General features: G+C 38.7%; 1 protein-coding gene across 3 annotated transcripts in view; it reads right to left on the bottom strand.

Moving 5' to 3' along the window:
• The window catches only part of NOTCH2 (notch receptor 2), a 178,549-nt gene that overhangs the window by 119,790 nt on the left and 40,475 nt on the right, over positions 1 to 18,284 (bottom strand). For all 3 annotated transcript variants that reach the window (XM_057720791.1, XM_057720794.1, XM_057720799.1), the window contains exon 2: positions 12,826 to 12,907. In XM_057720791.1, the coding sequence (XP_057576774.1) occupies positions 12,826 to 12,907 (82 nt within the window). The remainder of the gene's footprint in view (positions 1 to 12,825; positions 12,908 to 18,284) is intronic.

The raw sequence follows: 18,284 nt of genomic DNA on the forward strand, positions 1-18,284 counted from the left end.
AAAAGATAGGACCATGGCCCAAAGGGTTAAAAAAAATAGTTCTTGGGGGTAAAAAAAAAAAAATCTTAGATATGTCAATGGTTTGTAGACTTCCAAAGGGCCACAGTGGATAAACTGATATATAATATATCTATGGTATTAAAATCGCATGGGGCAGGGGTGCAGAGATTAGGGAAAAAACTCTAAAAAGCCTCCTTTGGGGCAAGGGGTGATAATGATAGAAAGGTTGAGAAACAATGAGACAGCATATCCAAATAAAGTAATTTTTAGCTTAGTATCTGGCAATCATAACACTCATAAATGGTAGATGAATTAAACAGAAAAGTTTCCTATGAATGCTGCCTATATTCGTACATTTTCAGATTCACATGTCTTGAAAAAAAAGTATTCCTCAGCTTTGGAAATTCCTTCACCTATGCCCGATCTGCAGTATGAAATCAAATTCTATGCCTCCATAGAGTCAAAGTGAAAATCTCGCAAAGCTAAACAGTGGTCTAATGAGAAAATTTACCTAACGTACATCCAGATACCATACCGATTATTTCTTTTAAAAGTACAATGCTATTATGATTTTATGTACTCGTGCATTCTTATAACAACAGCAAAACCTTCAAATCCTCACGCGTGAATGATGCCTGCAGTGCACAGGAAAGCCTTAGCCTACTGGTGTCTATACTTGGAAGCATGCTCTATCATCCAGCTACACAGCTGGATTTGGTTTATCTGTTTTCCTCTAGATTATAAGCTTTGGAGAAAAAACATAATTATTAAAACCATCACCATCCCAAAAATCACCCAAAACACTTTTCCATAAAGGATAACTTTCATGAAGTTGATATCTCACAACATTTATTACTTTTATAACAGTATTAGTTACCATCAAAGAAAAAAATGTAATGTTTTTATTTATTTTATTGAAAACACTCATTAACAGGATCTCGGCTTTGGTGCAAACCTCCAGTATAGATCATCTCAACTAGAAAAGTGGCATCAACCAAACACTGATACTGGAAGATTCAGATATAATTCTTTGTTCTAATTTCAGCAACAGATGCTTTAAGAATTTCTTTTGCATATTAAAAAAAAAAAAAAGCTTAGCACAAAGAATGGTTCTTCCAGTCTACAACACATGCCCTCCAAGGACATGAAGCGTTTCAAGTGGTTATTATGGTCTAAGATAAAGGTCAGCAAATATTGCCCTGGGCAAAAGTCACGGGCCACCTGTTTTTGTATCTCCAGCCCAGAAACTAAAACCGGCTTTTACATTTTTTTAATAGTTATGCTTTAAAGAGGTATATAAGTACCTACATCATTTCCTCAATTTGCTTCTTAGCCAGCAAAACCTAAAACCTTTACCATCTGGCACTTTAAGAAAAAAGTTCACTGATCCCTGCTCTAAGGCCAGGACAGCATTAAAGTGTACATAGGCTAAAAACACCTTCAAAATACATGCTTACAATTTAGGTAACTTTTTTTGTTTAGTAAAAGTCAGGCCACTTTAGGAGCACTTGTTATGAACTATGTTTAATTTCAGAAAGGCAATCCAATGGTCAAAGAATCATTATTGTCAATTGCCGTACCTCTGCATAATTAGAACCAAAGATAATACAAATAATGAACATCAAGGAAAAAAAATTATGGTGTATAACCTTAATGTTGTGACTCAAGATAAAACCACTACTTCCCTTAAAAGATGGGACCATGGCGCAAGGTGTCAAAAAAATCTATGATATTACAGTGATTTGTGGCCTTCCAAACCAAACAAACTGAATATCAAACAAGAATCCTGAAAGTATGCACTCAAGTTTACACAGAGTGAAGATAGCTGCATCCTGAGAGGCACTTCACTTACTAAACTGAGTCAAGGCAAAGCCTGTGGGGCTACATTCTCCTGCCCCATTCTGCTTAAGAAACCCATGTCTACTGGTGGGCGAGCCATACTTAGGGCATACCTCAAGGCGGATAGATAGATGGATAGATGGAGAGATGACAGATAGATAGATAGATAGATAGATAGATAGATAGATAGATAGATAGATAGGTAGATAGGTAGGCAGGCAGGCAGACAGCTAGCTATGTAGTTATGAGTTGGTTTTTTATCTGAATAAGAATAAAAATATAACTAGTATATTGTTTTACAAAAATTCTCACCCAAGAGTTCTCAGAGTTTTAGACTGAGTGGCTCCCTGCAGACCTTTCCTCTAAATCAGCCCTGGCTCTTCCACTAGATGTGAACCTTGAATAAGCCACTTTACTTCTCTGAGCCTCAGCCTCCTCATGTATTAAAACAACATGCTAGGCCAAACAATCTCTAATATTCCCTTTAACTCAAAAATTGTTTGATTCCATTAGGTATGATCCACAGCCCCCTTGGATATTAATCTCCTTTAGGAGGATTAAAGACCTCCTTTAGGAGGAACTCAAAAGACTTTCCACCTTGTTTTCTTTTATGGAATGTTGAAAAATAAAATGTATGCCTAGAGTTAAAATTCTTGGTCTTTCAAACAGCCTCATAAAAGTCCTAAGTTGTTTGTTTTTAACTCTGCTTTTCCCTCTCCCTCTCTCCTCCCCCTCTCTCTATACATTCACCCTGAATATCAGTTCCTTGAGGGCTGGTACCAAGAATGGAAAGAAATAGCACTGAATCTTTAGGTCACCTAATGGGGACTGAGAAACAGCTTTAGTCCAACTCTACATTCTAATTAATTATGTAATACAGGATGACTCACTTGGCCATATTAAGCCCTGGGTTCCTCACATATAAAACAAGATGAGTGGGAAAGGTGCTCAACAAAATTGCTTCCACCTCCTAAGTATGATGACCCTATAATCTCAGCTTTTGAATTCCCTCAGCAATACTGCCCAAGAGAATGTAATGATGCTTGCTGATGGTAATGCCTGGGGTCAGTGGGTGTGTATGTCTTGACCATCAACCCACTCCAAGCAGGGGCTCCCTGGGGCAAGATTGTGCCTGTATCTCTTCTTTTATATCCTTCATACTGCCTAATTATCCTTCTAAGCGCACAGACAGTTCAATAGACACTTGTGTAAATGAACTGTTGCACAACTCACACTTTCAGCTAACCCCTCCCAGGAAGCACAAGAAAGCAAAGAATAAGCAAAAGAGAAAGAAGGATATATTTAAACACGATATGGAGAATAAAGAGGAACGCTGAGCCTAAAAGGGAAAGAAAGGCCCTTACCATCTTCCCCAAGACATCTGGCCAACATGAGAGCCTGTTTTCTTCAGCACAGAACGGTAGTAGACACTGCAGTCCCTGCATGCAATCTGATCTGCTGATAAATTACACAAGACTAAAAAGGACCGATGTGTGTGTCTGGGAAGAGACGCACCAAATTCAAACTTGCAGGGAATCAACCACTTAATTAAATTCATGTAGGACCTTTTTCCAGACATAATTTTTATATATCCTCTCAACACAGCATTAAGTACCTACCTTACCCATTTCCCCAGCTCAAGATGCTCTCATTAATTCTCATAAAATTTAGGAAAGACTAGGTGATGTTCCATAATTAGAGAGTGTGCTCCTCTGAAGACTAATTATAAACTCTGATTGTCAGTGTCAAGCTTTGCCTGGAAGGAAGTGAGTCAACTTTTCATTAGTAATCAAGTTCTGTCCACTTTTTTAAGAGTGACCCAAAAATTCAAGGCCATGAGTTTTAAAAATATGAGACAGAGAATCAGACACCACAAATATTATATACAAATGGACTAAGACAGAAAAATTTAAGTCAAAGAGGTTCCTGAGGTACTTTTCAGGCTGAGTGAGGTTTCAGAAGGGGCAAGTTGCCCAGTAAAATAATTCCCCAAGGAGCTGTCTCTGGCTTACACAATAAGAACCAGCATTTCAAAATTTTAAAGGGACAGGCGGTTAAATGGCTAAGGCACTACCATGGTCTAGGCAAAAGAATCAAAACCACTGTCAAATGTTTTCCACACAGAACAGGCATCCCTGGTTTATTCTGGATAATTGAGGGCTTGGATATGCACTATATAATCAGAGGAAACAAGGAGTAAAGGACATGAGCTAATTTGGGGTCACCAGATATGTGGCTAACAGATGCTTCTTACTCTGGATCTCTGAAATGAACTGGATCAGGCCAATGATACACTGGACAGAAGAGATCTGACGTTGGAAAACCTGAATTCTCAGCTACGAGAATGCGCTGTGGCTTGCATGAAGACCGATCCTGTTACTGGTGTCTCTGTTTTTCCATCACTCCTTCTATCTCAACCTATTGTTCTTCTTGCCTCAGAGATTCCTGAATTCTGAGTTTCCCTGCAAGTGGTGTCCACAAGCCTACCTGGTCGCTCTGTTCTGGAAGCAGCACAAGACTCAACAGTCAAGGCCAAAAAGGGGAGGGAAGGAGAGATGATTGCTCCCAGCTGCCCTCTCTCCTTGTCCCCGGTCTCCTCCCTCACCCCTCACTCTAGACAGTCTATCTTCAAGCATTCAAGCCAACATGTGCTAAAGGAATGATTTTTTAAACCAGCTGTCACTGTAAAACAGATTAGTCCACATACCAGTTTAGTAAAACCTCACACAAACTGAAACATAGAAGGGAACACCCGAGATGTAGAAAAGTTTTAAAACTATGTCATTAAGGAAAAAATGATGAAGATACTGGTAACAATTATTCCAGTTAATAACAGCCCTCTAGTCCCCTCAGTCTCTCTACTTCCATCCTTCTACCTATGCATCTCCTAAGACACAGTCAATATTCTCAGATTTATTCTCAGATTCTAAGTGAATCACAAAAAAAGCTTCTGGTTTTCGTCTTCTGTCCCATAGTAGCTGTTCCCTTGTCTGAATCTCCATAGTTCTTATCATCTGTGCTGGTACATTGGGCAATTACAGAAACTGTATATATATATATATATATATATATATATATATATATATATATATATATAAAATACACCTCACCTCCCCAACAAGATGGCAAAACATCGGAGAACTGCCACTATGTCTTATATAGGAGAAACTCAACATTCATTAGCAGACACTCCTGGTACAGGTACTTGTAAATAAGAAAGTCAGACAGCACAGGCTTCCTCTTGGCCTTTATGTCTGTTTACAACGCCCAGCACACTGCTCAATCACAGTAGCCAGATCAATAAACACCAGTCTGATGAAAATTAAACTTTCCTTTAAAGAGTGTGCTCCCTCAAAATTCTTATGTTGAAACCTACATACCCAATGTGATGATATTTGGAGCTGGGGCCTTTGGGAAATAATTAGGTAGGTGAAGTCACGAGGGTGGGGTCCTTGTGATGGGAGTAGTGCCCTTAAAAGGAGATGAAGGGACCAGAGCGTTCTTTCCCCACCATGTGAGGATATAGTGAGAAGCTGGCCATCTACAAAGCAGGAAGAAGGTCCTCACAAGGAAGCAAGCAAGCCAGCTCCTTGATCTTGGACTGCTCAGCCTCCAGAACTGTGAAAATAAATGTCTGTTGGTTAAGCCACCCAGTCTGTGCAGACCAAAACAAAGAGTGAGGATCCTAAAGTGCCTCAGAGTCTGACTTTCAGTGTTCAGGACACAGAACTACACACATAGTAACTGCAGGAAAGTTACTGAACCCGTACAGACTCAAGTACCCTAAATGCTACTATTCTACATAAGGTCTAATCAGGTTCTTTTCTGATTAACACCTACCTTCTCCTCATACTTATGTAAAAAAAAAAATTGGATATGATGTTTCAGTTGGATGTGTTTCCTGAGTAATACCACCTGTTACTTAAATAATGCCTTTATTAGTCTTTGCTTTCACTTTCTTTTCATAAAGACCTTTGCATAAATATATAAGTGGGAGGTTAAGAGAAGAACATTTTAAACAGAAAATAACTGCATTAATAAGGGGAGGCTGAAGGCATCAGTATGAGAGTCAGTAATACATTTTTGGATAAAGAGGATGAAGTGCTAGTGAATATTATTGACAATGGATAAATAGGATATAGAAAACTTTGGAAAGCCCCAGAGAAATTTTAAATTGCTTTACATTAAGATGTAAAATAAAACACAACTAAGACAAATACAAAAACAAAACTAACATAATACACACACACACACACACCCTCTCACATGAGGGGGCAGAAGAAACACTAAACTTCATTACTAGCTACAAAATTCCTAGCTACAGGATGCTGAGGAGAAGAGGGCTTAATGAATACCCCCATCATGCCCACACATTTATGCTAGCTTAACAGAGAAAAAAGTACTTGGAAATTTTTAGATAATTACATTTTTATCACATTCTGACTTCCTCAACTCCTTTGTATTCAATCTTGCTAGCCTTGATGAAAGACAGATAGCCAAAATTTTAAATGAAGGATTTAATTAAGTTACTCCAGATCATGAAAGAGAAATACTTCTCATCCTGCTTAGTCACAAGAAAAAAGGGGATAAAGGAATTACTACATGAAATTAATGGTGCTGACATGCCACAATGGAACAACGTGAAAGCAACTTTACTTAGGGTTATGGTTAACCTGGGGACTGTGCTGAAAGAAGCCTAGCTAAACTCCTACCTATTCATGCCAGGTTTGCAAGCCAAAATCAGTTGATTTAACTTACTGGCAGTTACCCAAGACAGGAAAAATGATACAGGCAGAGCCTAAGAACCACCTTCTTCTCCTACTTCTCTACCTAATACTGAAGTTTATGAAGTTTTACCTAAAGAATAAAGATCAGCTGAAAAGAACACGAGAATTCTGTTGTTACATATTGATAAGAAGCTATTAATCAAGACTTCCATTATGAAAAATTCCTCAGGGAGACAACATATTTGTTAAAGGATTTTTCAAGGACATAAGTGTTAGTAAGAATAGCTTAGAAACGGTACTGTTAAAGGGTGCAGACCCCAAGTTCTAAACAAGGAAAGCCTCACAGGACATACATGTATACATCTATAACTCACAATGCAAGTATAAGGCACTATGTTTAACAACTTGTGACTTCTGTGCTGGCAGCATCATTTATCAGAAGTTGTAGAATTTAACCTGTCTCAACTTCACAGCTGCATAAAATCTGTCTGGACTTGCTCATCTTCCATTAGGAAAAAGAAGGGAGAAGTTTCAAGTTTTTAAGTTTAGTTTTCTCTACTAAAAAGCATTTTAGTACACAATATCCTCTACCCCCACCTTCACTGCTCTTATTATATTTCATCTGCATTAATTGCACTGAGATTTCAAATCCAAGGCCAGTTCTCAGAAATGCAGGATTAGCCAAGCCTGGTCTACGTATACTCATGTAGCTAGAAGCAAGTTCAATACTGTAGTATTACGCAGTATTATGAGCCACCCAGGCCTACCTATGTCTCTACTTTAAAATCAGGAACTACATAGAGTTTTCACCATAATCCTGATCTGAAAAGCTACCTTTCATCCACTTTCAAATGTTTTACACTTCCTTTTCATAAGGTCCTATTTGAACTACCACTTTAAAACAGGTAATTTTGTCCCATTTTACTAACAGGCAAACTGAGACTCAGAGCAATAGCATATTTTCAAAGAGCACATCTCAGGTCAGATACTTAAGAGTTATGTAATCCTGGGCAAATTATTTAACCTCTCTGAGTTTTCATATATTCATTGGTAAAACAGGGATATTAAGGCTATGTGCCTTACATGAGGACTAAAATAATACATGTAAAGAGCTTGAGTACAGAGCCTAGTATGTAGTAAGTGCTCAATAAATGTTAGCTAGTATAATACTCTTTATTTTGCCAAAGATCCAATTACTGACAGGATTTAGGGCTCAAATTCAAGTCTATCTGGCATAAAAACCTGTCCTCTCCATGTCACCAAGCAGGGCTCTTCCAGATGCCTTAATCCACTCCCTAGTGCCACACTGAACCATACAGGAGCCCGGGGCAAAAGAAAAAATCAGCAGTACTGATTTTATCTGTTTTAAAAATTTGGATATTTTTAATCATAATTTTTTAATTAATTTTGATTTTTGAACTATTGCCTTAAAATATTATTTATCTTGATTGAAGGAACCTTGCTGGCAGAACCAGTTTCAGCAGAAAAAGAGAAAGTGATTTAACAGTTGATATTTCTCTCAGTACATTTCTTTGATCTGATCTGATACTGCCCCTGAACAGCTCTGAATGCACAACAAGGTGAGTGAAAGGGGAAAATGTTGAGTCAGCCATGAGCTTTGGAAAATGCCTTTCTAGGGCAGTACCACCACAACACAAACAATGATAATGCATCCTCTACTATAAGCCAGGCTCTGGAAGATTCTGAGTATCTCTATCCTCTCACAACTACACAGAAACTTATCAAGAGGACAAAGAAGGCAGTGGCTCTGGTTTTCTTGCATGGCTTTTGGAGGCCTGGACCACCAACATTACTGCCTAATCCTGGCAAGGAAAATTGTTAGTTGTTAAAGTTTAATGTTTCTCATAGTTAATAAATAAATTTTAGGTAAAATGTGACAGTTATATTTTATAACATTTTCTATTTATAATAATTTCTTTTTTAAAGATTTTTCTTGGATGTAGACCATTTTTAAAGCCTTTATTGAATTTGTTACAATATTGCTTCCATTTTATGTTTTAGTTTTTTGGCCAAGAGGCATGTGGGGAGGGAGGCATGTGGGATGTTAGCTCCCCAACCAGTGATTGAACCCGCACCCCCTGCACTGGAAGGCGAAGTCTTAACCACTGGACCGTCAGGAAAGTTCCTGTAATAATTAACTTTAAAATGCAGTGTCTAGTTAGATACTTTGGCAAAAAGCAGAGATTCCCAAATGCAATTACCCATCCACAGGAGCCTATATAACTCATGGTGACTTTCCATTTTTTAACAAATACTGTGCTAGTTACCTCCTAAGTGGTATGTAGCAAACTTTGAAAGACTCCTTTAAAATTATAATGTTTACCATTAAAAATAATGGCAGAGTAACTTAGATCAACTCTCTCATTTATAATAATAATAAACTCTGGACAAAACATTAAAAGTACCAGAGAGCAACCAAAGCAGGCAAAAACTAGAACGGATATGAACCTCGAAGGAAGAACAAACTACATATATGAAACCTGCATTTATACCTTTTCTCCAAAGGCATTCCCCAGTTCATGAAGTACAAGAGAAATAGGATGCAAGCAGAGAATGGAAGTCTTACTGAGCTAAGGAGTCACAGGTATCCGGAATTGTCAAAGTGACTGAAATCTGAAGAGGAGAAGTTGTAGAAAAGACAGAACCACAGAGGGGGTGGCCCTAAAATATGTAATATAACTCCACAACAAGATGATATTTAGGAACACAACGGAAAGCAAGAGTTGGAAGGCTGAAAAGCAAGCACGGTTCTGGGGATTCAGAGGTTTGAATTCAAGTCCTACCAAATTAGAGGGGCTTGGGATACACCCCAGTATGTGGTAAACACCTCATGCTTTCCACTGAACCCACTGAGGGGTCATACCTGGGAGTAAGGACTACATCTAGAATCCAAGTCTGGACTAAGACACACCATCAGACTAAGAGCAAAACAGACCCACCACAGCAGAGCCTAAATCCAAGCCTCCACAGCACCAAGGTAATCTTCCAAAAACATTCTTTAGTAGGAGATAAACATTAAAATGCATCACTCACAATATCCAGAAAACAATAAAAACTACCATTAACATGAAGTAAAGGGAAATTGTACCCACAGTCAAGAGAAATAGCTGTTGATGAAAACATATCCAAAGACAACACAGATGTTAAAAACTGGCAGACAAGGACTTTAAATAACTACGATAAATGTGTCCTTAAAAAGGCACATTTTGTGAATTTTACGAATCACAACCTCACCCACCCCCAACAGTCTAGTGAACTTGGGTTGCCCACAAATTTTAATCAAAGTGGGATTTGGAATGGTTTATATTTGAAAGCCTGAGAAAACAACTTGAAAGTGATTAATGACAGCCAAATTTAATTATATATTTACACCTCCCAGTAGGACAAGGGAGGGAATGAAATGTCTTATTTCTCTGTAGGGAGAGGGCTTTATTAAGATCTGACAACAACTATTTAGGAACAATAGAGTTTGATGCAAGATTACACAGGTTCTCCTCGTCTGGCTCCCAATCTAATCACAGACTGATAGAGTACTTAGACTCTTAACAGTCAGAAAAAACAGTTGAGCTGTGTACAAAACTAACCTTTAAAAGTACTTATCCTCATCTGTCAATGTGTCTTATCAAGGATTTCTATAATTTCCATAAACAACCATTATAATTTAGCTGAATCAATAATATCATGCTCTTTAAAGAGATAGATATCTTCTACTTTAAAACATTTTCCATTAACTCCCACCCACCCACCCCAGTAAAAGAAATTTGGCTTCTGCTTTCTTTTCTTAATCCACTAAGCAATCTCATGAGTAAAAAGACAATCATATGTCCTACATATCTGATGTAATTTTTATAAACCTTCCAAGTATTCTAATACTCATTTACCATTCTGTGAAAATAATATTTACTGAGCAAGCTGGAGTAACTTCTTTCCCCAGGGAAAAAAAGCAAAGTTGGTGAAGATTTACTGAAAGGTCTACTAAGTAAATGTTATTTTTACTTAAATTTTGCCTAACATTCTGTGGAGGCTGGCTGGCATGGCACTGCAGGATGACTGACTTGGCTTCCCTGATGTTGTTCTTGCTTTTCTTGTGTCCACTTATGTGGACACTACTACTCCTGAAGATGCTAACACTACTTTTACTGAAGTAGAGAAACATTCTCTTTTTACAAGTTTTGTTGTTCACATTGGTCTCCCAAAAAGATGGCCTCGCCCATTTTTTTTCCCTACTCTCCTTTTCTCTAGAAGCTTGTTTCCCTCCCAACAGGGTCGGAAGACATCTGAGGGATGTCCAGGACTATATCCAGAGCTATATCCATAAGCAATCCACCCCATCAATAATTAATAAGGATCCAGGGGTAGAATTCAGGCAGCTCCATTTTTGTCAATCACAAAGTGAGTTCCCTGTTTCCCAGCAATGCTTCTTCCAAAAACTAGGGTCAACTTTGTCTCTCTCACCTTGGTTGGAGAGTCTGCGACTAGCAGTTCATAAATCTGTTTTCTCCCCTAAATGACTGGTAAGTGTTCAGAGATTGGTCTCCTCTACAATCCTCTCTCCCCATGTCAGACCACAAATATGTAGGCCAACACTTAGAACGTATTTGAAATTCTCCCCACATAAGTCACCAAGTTGAATTATCTCTAAATAGAACTAAATTGCCTCTCTTTATAGTACTACCATCCTGAATGCTACATGAAGCAAACAAAATTCTCAGAAGGACAAGTGTCTACTTATTTAAGACAAATAGATTTAAAAACATGTGAATGATGATATCTACTGAGTACCTTCAGAGTCAAGAAACATGTTGAGTACTAGCTACACACCAGGCACTGTACTAGGCATTAACTATGCAAAAATGCACAAGACCTCATGCTCTAGTGGGAGAAACAAACACATCAAGAAATGATCATAGTATACTGGGTTGACTACCACAAGAGAGCTAAGTAATACAATAAAGCAAGTAAGAAAGACACCAGATGCCAAAAAGAGACTAAACAAGATTTCAGTGGCCAATTCTAAGGTATTAAGTTCCTTGCCTTATTATCTCCAGTTGTGTTTCCATTCTTAGAGGAGACTACATCACATGTTTTTGGTTGGATTTTTTCCCAGCCAGAAAAACTAAGTGAGCAGCCCATAATCAGTTATACAAAAAATTTCATTTCCAATGTTATCTTTATTCCAATCCAAACAACCTATTGTTAAGCTTTACTGTCATCACAGCTTAAAATATTTTCACTTTGGTGAAGAAAATTTTTTCTGACTTGGAAAAATTCTTGTTCATAACATTAAAGAACTTAGATCCTGGTGTCAGAATAGACTTGACTGGAACAAATGTCATTATTACAGTTATGCTATTCAATTAAGTATCCAGAAAAGAAACAAAACCATGTTGTATAAACTCACTTAAAATGCTTATCAAGCAAATACTTCTACCAAAGCAAAGCACAAATATACCCCAAAAAAGTGTTAAAGAAGATAAACGTCGTATTACCAAATCTTATTTTCCATTAAAGAAACAGAATGGATACCTGTTCCTATGAAAAATTTTCAACTGAGGTAGAAGGGGAAAAATTATCCATAGGCAACCTAGAGAAGCAATTTATGAGATTACTTAACAGGTTTCCTCAAACAAAAAGTATGGCTACACTAGATGACTGGAGAGAAAGAAAAGAAAGGCTCTTGAGAACTAGCCTACCCTCCCTAGTCCTACTCCTCATCCTTATTCTTTTAAACCTATATAATGACATTCGCCCACAGGCCCTGCTCCCTACCCCATCCCTTCAGGCATGTATGCATCCTCTTCTCTCACAGTGTCTCTTTCAGAATTGGATTTTTTACATTAGAAAAAAAAGTTTCACATGGCTGTAATATTTACTAATAGCAGGCAGAATTAAAGTTAACATCTATTTGGTTTGACTTAAAAACAAGATCATAGCTAACATGCGAGAAGCAATTCTAAGGCTTTGCCTTAAACTGAAAAATGTAAAGGAAAGTACTCACTATATTTAACTCGCTACAAACTGAAAGCCTTTTTCATGATGAAACAGATAAGAGGGTAAGTTCTTATTAACCATTAATCTGACATCTACATCCTCATCCCCCACAAAAACTACATCAGAAAGGTTAGAGAACCAGTAATATTTCACAGGAGCATTAAAAACAGAATAGCAGAACCAAATCTTGTCCAATTTCCTATTGAGGAAAAATATACAATGAAGAAAAAAACAGAGAAAAACTTACTTGCAGTATCCTGTACCATTGTGGTAGGTAACACATATTCCTTCATTTACACAGGGCTCATAGCCGTCCCGACACTGCAATGCTAAAAATAAAAACAAATACACATTAGAAAAGTCACTAATCATAACCCTCAAACATCAAAGAAACATTCTCCAATCCAGGTCAACATTCATTCCCATATCCCTTTTGATTCAGGCTTCCCTTTAGAGTTTTAACCACCTTTTTATCTTCTGGCTTCTGAGGTCACAGAAGTACAGAAGCTCATCCCAAGAGTCTCTTCCCACAATAACTATTCTGTGGTCTTAAATGATACTCTTAATTCTCTGTGCCTCTGTGCCTCTCTCCCTGGCTGTTATATCCCTATTTCCCAATGACACTAAAAAAATTAAAGCTATACTATCCATGATATGCCACGAGCATCTTGGGATTTGGATACTTCAGATGAGCCATGTAAGAATTCATCAATGAATGTTTAGGAAGACCGGGGGAGATACTAGGTCACCATGAATTACTTAAGCCTTTAGGTGAAGTTTCAAGAAAGTAATCAGAAACATCAATAATATTCATTCAACAAACTGTATTTGAGAGCCTAGTATGCACCAGGCATGATATTAGGATCCAGAAGACAAAGGGGAAATGGAATACACAGAGAAATGAATAAAACGTAATCTCTAACTTTAAGCAGCTCACACAAAGATGGAGATAGACCATGAATAGAGATAGTAGAGGAAGGGGGATGAAAAGTTAACTTTATATATATAAATAAAACAATTCTCAAATTGTTGAAGCCTAGTTCCTATAATAAGAAGGCACGTCACCATCCTAAACCCTCCCCAAAACAGACTACTCAGAAATAAACAGCAACAGCAAAAACTTTCACTGATTTCAGCCAGAAGAGGAGGAAGGCTACCCAAAGTCTGCCACTTGTTTGCTGGATAATGATAATACCTTGATTGCTCAGCTTTTAGAGTTGGAATTTTCATCACCAAAATGCTTATCAAGAAACCTAATAACAATTGGAAAGGTAAGACAGAAAGAAACCCTGTCAATCAATAAACATCAAAATTGAAGTCCATGAACTTTTTCTGGAAGATTGTTAAGATGTTCATCTCCTAGGATGGTTCATGTATAAATACCTGAAAGGAAAATCAAGAAGGCTCTGCTTTAGAGTCTCCTCTGTGCATACCATTCTGTGAATAAACTGCAACATCAGAGGCTCCAGGTCTGCCCTTCCGGGGCATCAAAACCAGCTTCTCACAGTGGGGCACAACCTGGATGTCAGAACAACTCCTCCACTCACAATTACTGCCTAAGATCCCCTTATTTGCCCAGTACTGTTATTAAGTGATGAATCCCTTGGAGAACATGTTTTTAAAAAATCTCATCGCTTAAGGTAATAATATTTCTAAAAATTAGTAATAACAACAGCAGGTTACACATGGCACTTACTAAATACCAGCTATTGTTCTAAGCCCTTTACATAGACTAATTCAATCTTCCCAACAACCCTATGAAGTAGTTAATTTCATTAAACCCATTCCACAGAAAGGATAAGTGACCTGCCTACTGTCACAACCATGAGTGAAGGAGCCAGGATATGAACCTAGGGAGTCTGGATCTCATGAGAGAGTCTGTGCTCTTAACTGCAGTAATACACTGCTTCCAACCATCTGACATTTTTCTTCTCAAGATGGGCAAAACAGGTATTATACCCACGTATTAGAAAGTAAAGGCCAAGGAGGTTAAGAGGCCTCCTCATGGGGTATTCCACCACCGCACTTAGCTCTGACACTGCCGGGCCTTATTGAGTCCAGCCCCCGTCTCTGTGACAGCTGCTGGGATGACACAAGCAGTCACTGGGCTGCAGCCCGAGCAGGCACATTCAGGAAGAGGGTCATCTTGTCGTCCATATCCCACTTCCCTGTAAGGCTCAAATGCTCCCTCTTCCCACACTGATAAGCCCAATGCAACAACTATAATTAAAACAGTTAATGTCAGGTTATTTCCTCCATAACAAAGTTCTTAAACTGATTTTTTTATTCTCTTTAGACACTTTTATTAGTTTCAATGACAACTTCCTGACTTTTTTTTTCTATTTGCTTTTTTTCTTTAAATAAAAAAAAGAAAACTTCTCGGTAGGAAAGGAATGTCCCGCAGGCACAGAGCAAGCCACAGCTCTGTCCTCCCCCTGCAGGAATCCTGGTGCAGTGGAGAGAGTCAGGAGTCCTGAAACCCTGCCTCTATCACAAATTAGCTGCACTGCTGCAAGAAAAGCACAGCCTCACGGGGGCTCAATTTCCGAACCTGTAAACCAAACTGGGGTGAACTAAACGCTCCTGAAGGATCCCTTGTGATCCAACAGTGAAAACTCCCTCATTAAAAGTATACAAATGGCATGCCTGGTACCTAGAGAAATCCATCCAGAAGGACATAAGAAGCCAGGCACCCATGACTCAGAAAGCCAGGAGTGCAAAAAAAATCACAGTCTGTTCCTATTAAGTGTCCTGGCAAATCATTACAGTGACAGGCTCAGAGAAATACAAACAACCTAAAGTCAATATGTGGCAATCAATCTAGAAAATAACTTTATAGCCTAGCCTTAGTGGACCAATCAAATTCAGTGACCAAAAAGGAGGTGGGCTTACAAGGCTAATCATTAATGCCATTTGGCTGATCTGTAGGATCATGCTACCTTGAACCTTTAACATTTACTAAGCCACGGTTCTCAAACTTTAGTGTGTATCAGAATCATCTGGAGAGCTTGGGAAAACACAAATTGCCTGACTCCAGCCCCACAGTTTCTGAATGAGTCAGTCTAAAGGGGGCCTGGGAATGTGCATTCTGAACAAGTTCCCAGATGATACTGATGCTGTGAGTCTGAGGAACCACACTTGAAGACAACAGCTGTACTAAAGCATCATGGTCCACTTAAGGTATCGCCTAAGATATCGCCTAAGACTATCTAATCCGCTAGAAGTCTTGAGTGATCCAGACAACTACCGATTGCCTGAGTGAACAACAACAACAACAACGAAAAGTAAAATTTGAGACTCACAGCTTTGCTCAGGGCCTATTTCTAAATGAATACTGTAATCATTTGTCATAAATATAGAAGTTAAAAACTTTGATAACTCAAAACTATGACAGGGAGACTGGGAAAGATCTCATTTCAAAATTCAGCTTACTTTTTTCCCAAAGTAGAACACTTAAATTTAACAATAAGATTAAAAGCAGCTTTATATATTTGTAAAGTAAAAAGTGAAATATTCGCACATATCAGAGATTAAACTGATGTTTTAATAGACTCAGAGAAACTAGTCACTCACAAAAGGAGTGACTTTTTCCTGAATTTTCATCTTAAGCTACAGAGGTTACACAATAAATGCTCACTGATGAGTGTCAATCTCACACATACACTGTGTGTGTGTGTGTGTGTGTGTGTGTGTGTATGCATGTCCCCTGCCCCCAAAAAGGGCAAAAACAAAAAGAAGCCGTGGATTCCAATTTCATCACTCCATCACTTGGCAATGTGACACAATTTCTAGAAGCAGTTTCCAATTTTCACACATTTTCTATACTGAGTATTTGGGGACTAGTGTTCCAATATTCAGAAACATACTTACAGAGGGAATTCCCTGGAGGTCCAGTGTTTAGGACTCCGCACTTTCACTGAAGAGGGCATGGATTCAATCCCTGGTTGGGGAACTGAGATCCCACAAGCCTCAGGGAGCGGCCCAATTAAAAACAAAAAACAAAAAACTTACAGAGCATCTACTATGTGAGGCGCAGCCCCTGATGTCAGGGAAACCATGGTTAGCCCTGTCCTCATGAACCTTATTTCTACTAGGGAAAGATAAATAATGCATAAATTTACTTATTACCTCACAGAGCTAAGTGATAGATTCCACTGGAAACAGAACCCTGTTATGGGATACAATGTAATTAGGAAGGCCGGAGGTGTAGGGACCTACTTCAGATAATGTGACTAGGAAAGGCCTCTGTCAGGTGGTTTCCTCTGAGCTAAGACTTAAATGAATAAGAATCATGAAGGTACAGGGAAACAGTGATCCCAAGCAGAGGAAACAAGTGTAAAGGCCTGGAGATGGAATGAGACTGGTATTCCGTGTTTGTATGGCTAGCAATTATTAAACAAGGGGGAGGGTAACAGGAGACAGGCAAGGAAGGCAGGCAGGGTTAGATCACGGCTTCTACTCTAAGGGTGAGCACAAACTACTGGGCTGCCCTAAGCAAGGAAAACAACATAACCAGATCTAGGTTTGAAAAAAGTCAAGACTGTTAAATGCTCCAGGGGGTGAAGGCTTTTTTTCGTTTCTTAGATAAGCTTATGCAAGTCGCCCCTTTGTAGACTAGGCCAAAGCCACTCATTTGCTCAGCTCCCCCCAAATGGTAAGGATTTTATTCTAATCACATCTAACCTCCCAGAATGACACGCTGCAAGCGTCATTCCACCACTCACTAATCTACAGTAGCTTTCAGTTCTTACTCAGTTCTCAGAATTTATTCTCAGCTTGGCTTCAGAAGAACCAGCTGAGAGGTCAATGCAGTGCAGATACAGTGCCAAGCTTGCCACTTGTTCTTCCTGGGACAAGTCATTTCTTACTTCTTCTGGTCTAAGCCCTCACCCTTGCCTTCAAGATTACAGCCTGCACTATGTGCCCAGCATCAGCTCGACCCGCTCTGAATGCAGCCTCTTGCTTGAACAGATCACCATGAACTCAGTTCCTTGCCTCCACCAGTATCTCAGCTTCCTCTGATTGCTACTTCCCCTTAACTATCTAAATTCTGCTCCTTCCTCCCAGGCCCAGCTCACCTCCTGCCTGGCCCACAAAGCTTCCTCTGGACAGTTCTGTCCTCACAGGCCAAACCCTCCTCCTGTAACACTCATAACTCACAATTAACATTTATTTCTATACTGTCTTCTAACTCCTCGGCTTTTACACTTAAAAGTTCCTAAAGGACAGAAACCATTTCTTCTCTTCTGTATATCGGAGGCAATATAGTTTAGTGACTGAAAATATAAATGCTGAAATCAGGATCTCAGTTGGAATTCTAGCTCCATCATTTACTGTCTCTCTGTATCTTCTTTGTACTGTCATTTCTTCCTGTACAGAATAATCTCTCTCAGAGCCCTGGTAAGAATTAACTGAATTAATACATTTAAAGAGCCTAGATCAATGCCTGATACACAGTAAGAGCTCAAAAAAGGATTGCTCACATAGTAGGTACTTGAATTCTTGGTCATTGATTCTATGATAAATGGTGGCTTTAGAGGAACTTGTTATATCAATCAAACCCCAGTTTAAACAAACTGAGAAATCTGGAAAAATAGAAGAGCTCTAAGCAATTTAGGACATGATATCAATAAATGGAATAAATTCTTCCCAGCTTCCACCAATAAAGGTCTAATAAAAGATATACTGAACTACTACAAAAAAACC

The sequence above is a fragment of the Hippopotamus amphibius genome, chromosome 1, assembly GCF_030028045.1.
Source record: "Hippopotamus amphibius kiboko isolate mHipAmp2 chromosome 1, mHipAmp2.hap2, whole genome shotgun sequence".
Taxonomy (NCBI): domain Eukaryota; kingdom Metazoa; phylum Chordata; class Mammalia; order Artiodactyla; family Hippopotamidae; genus Hippopotamus; species Hippopotamus amphibius.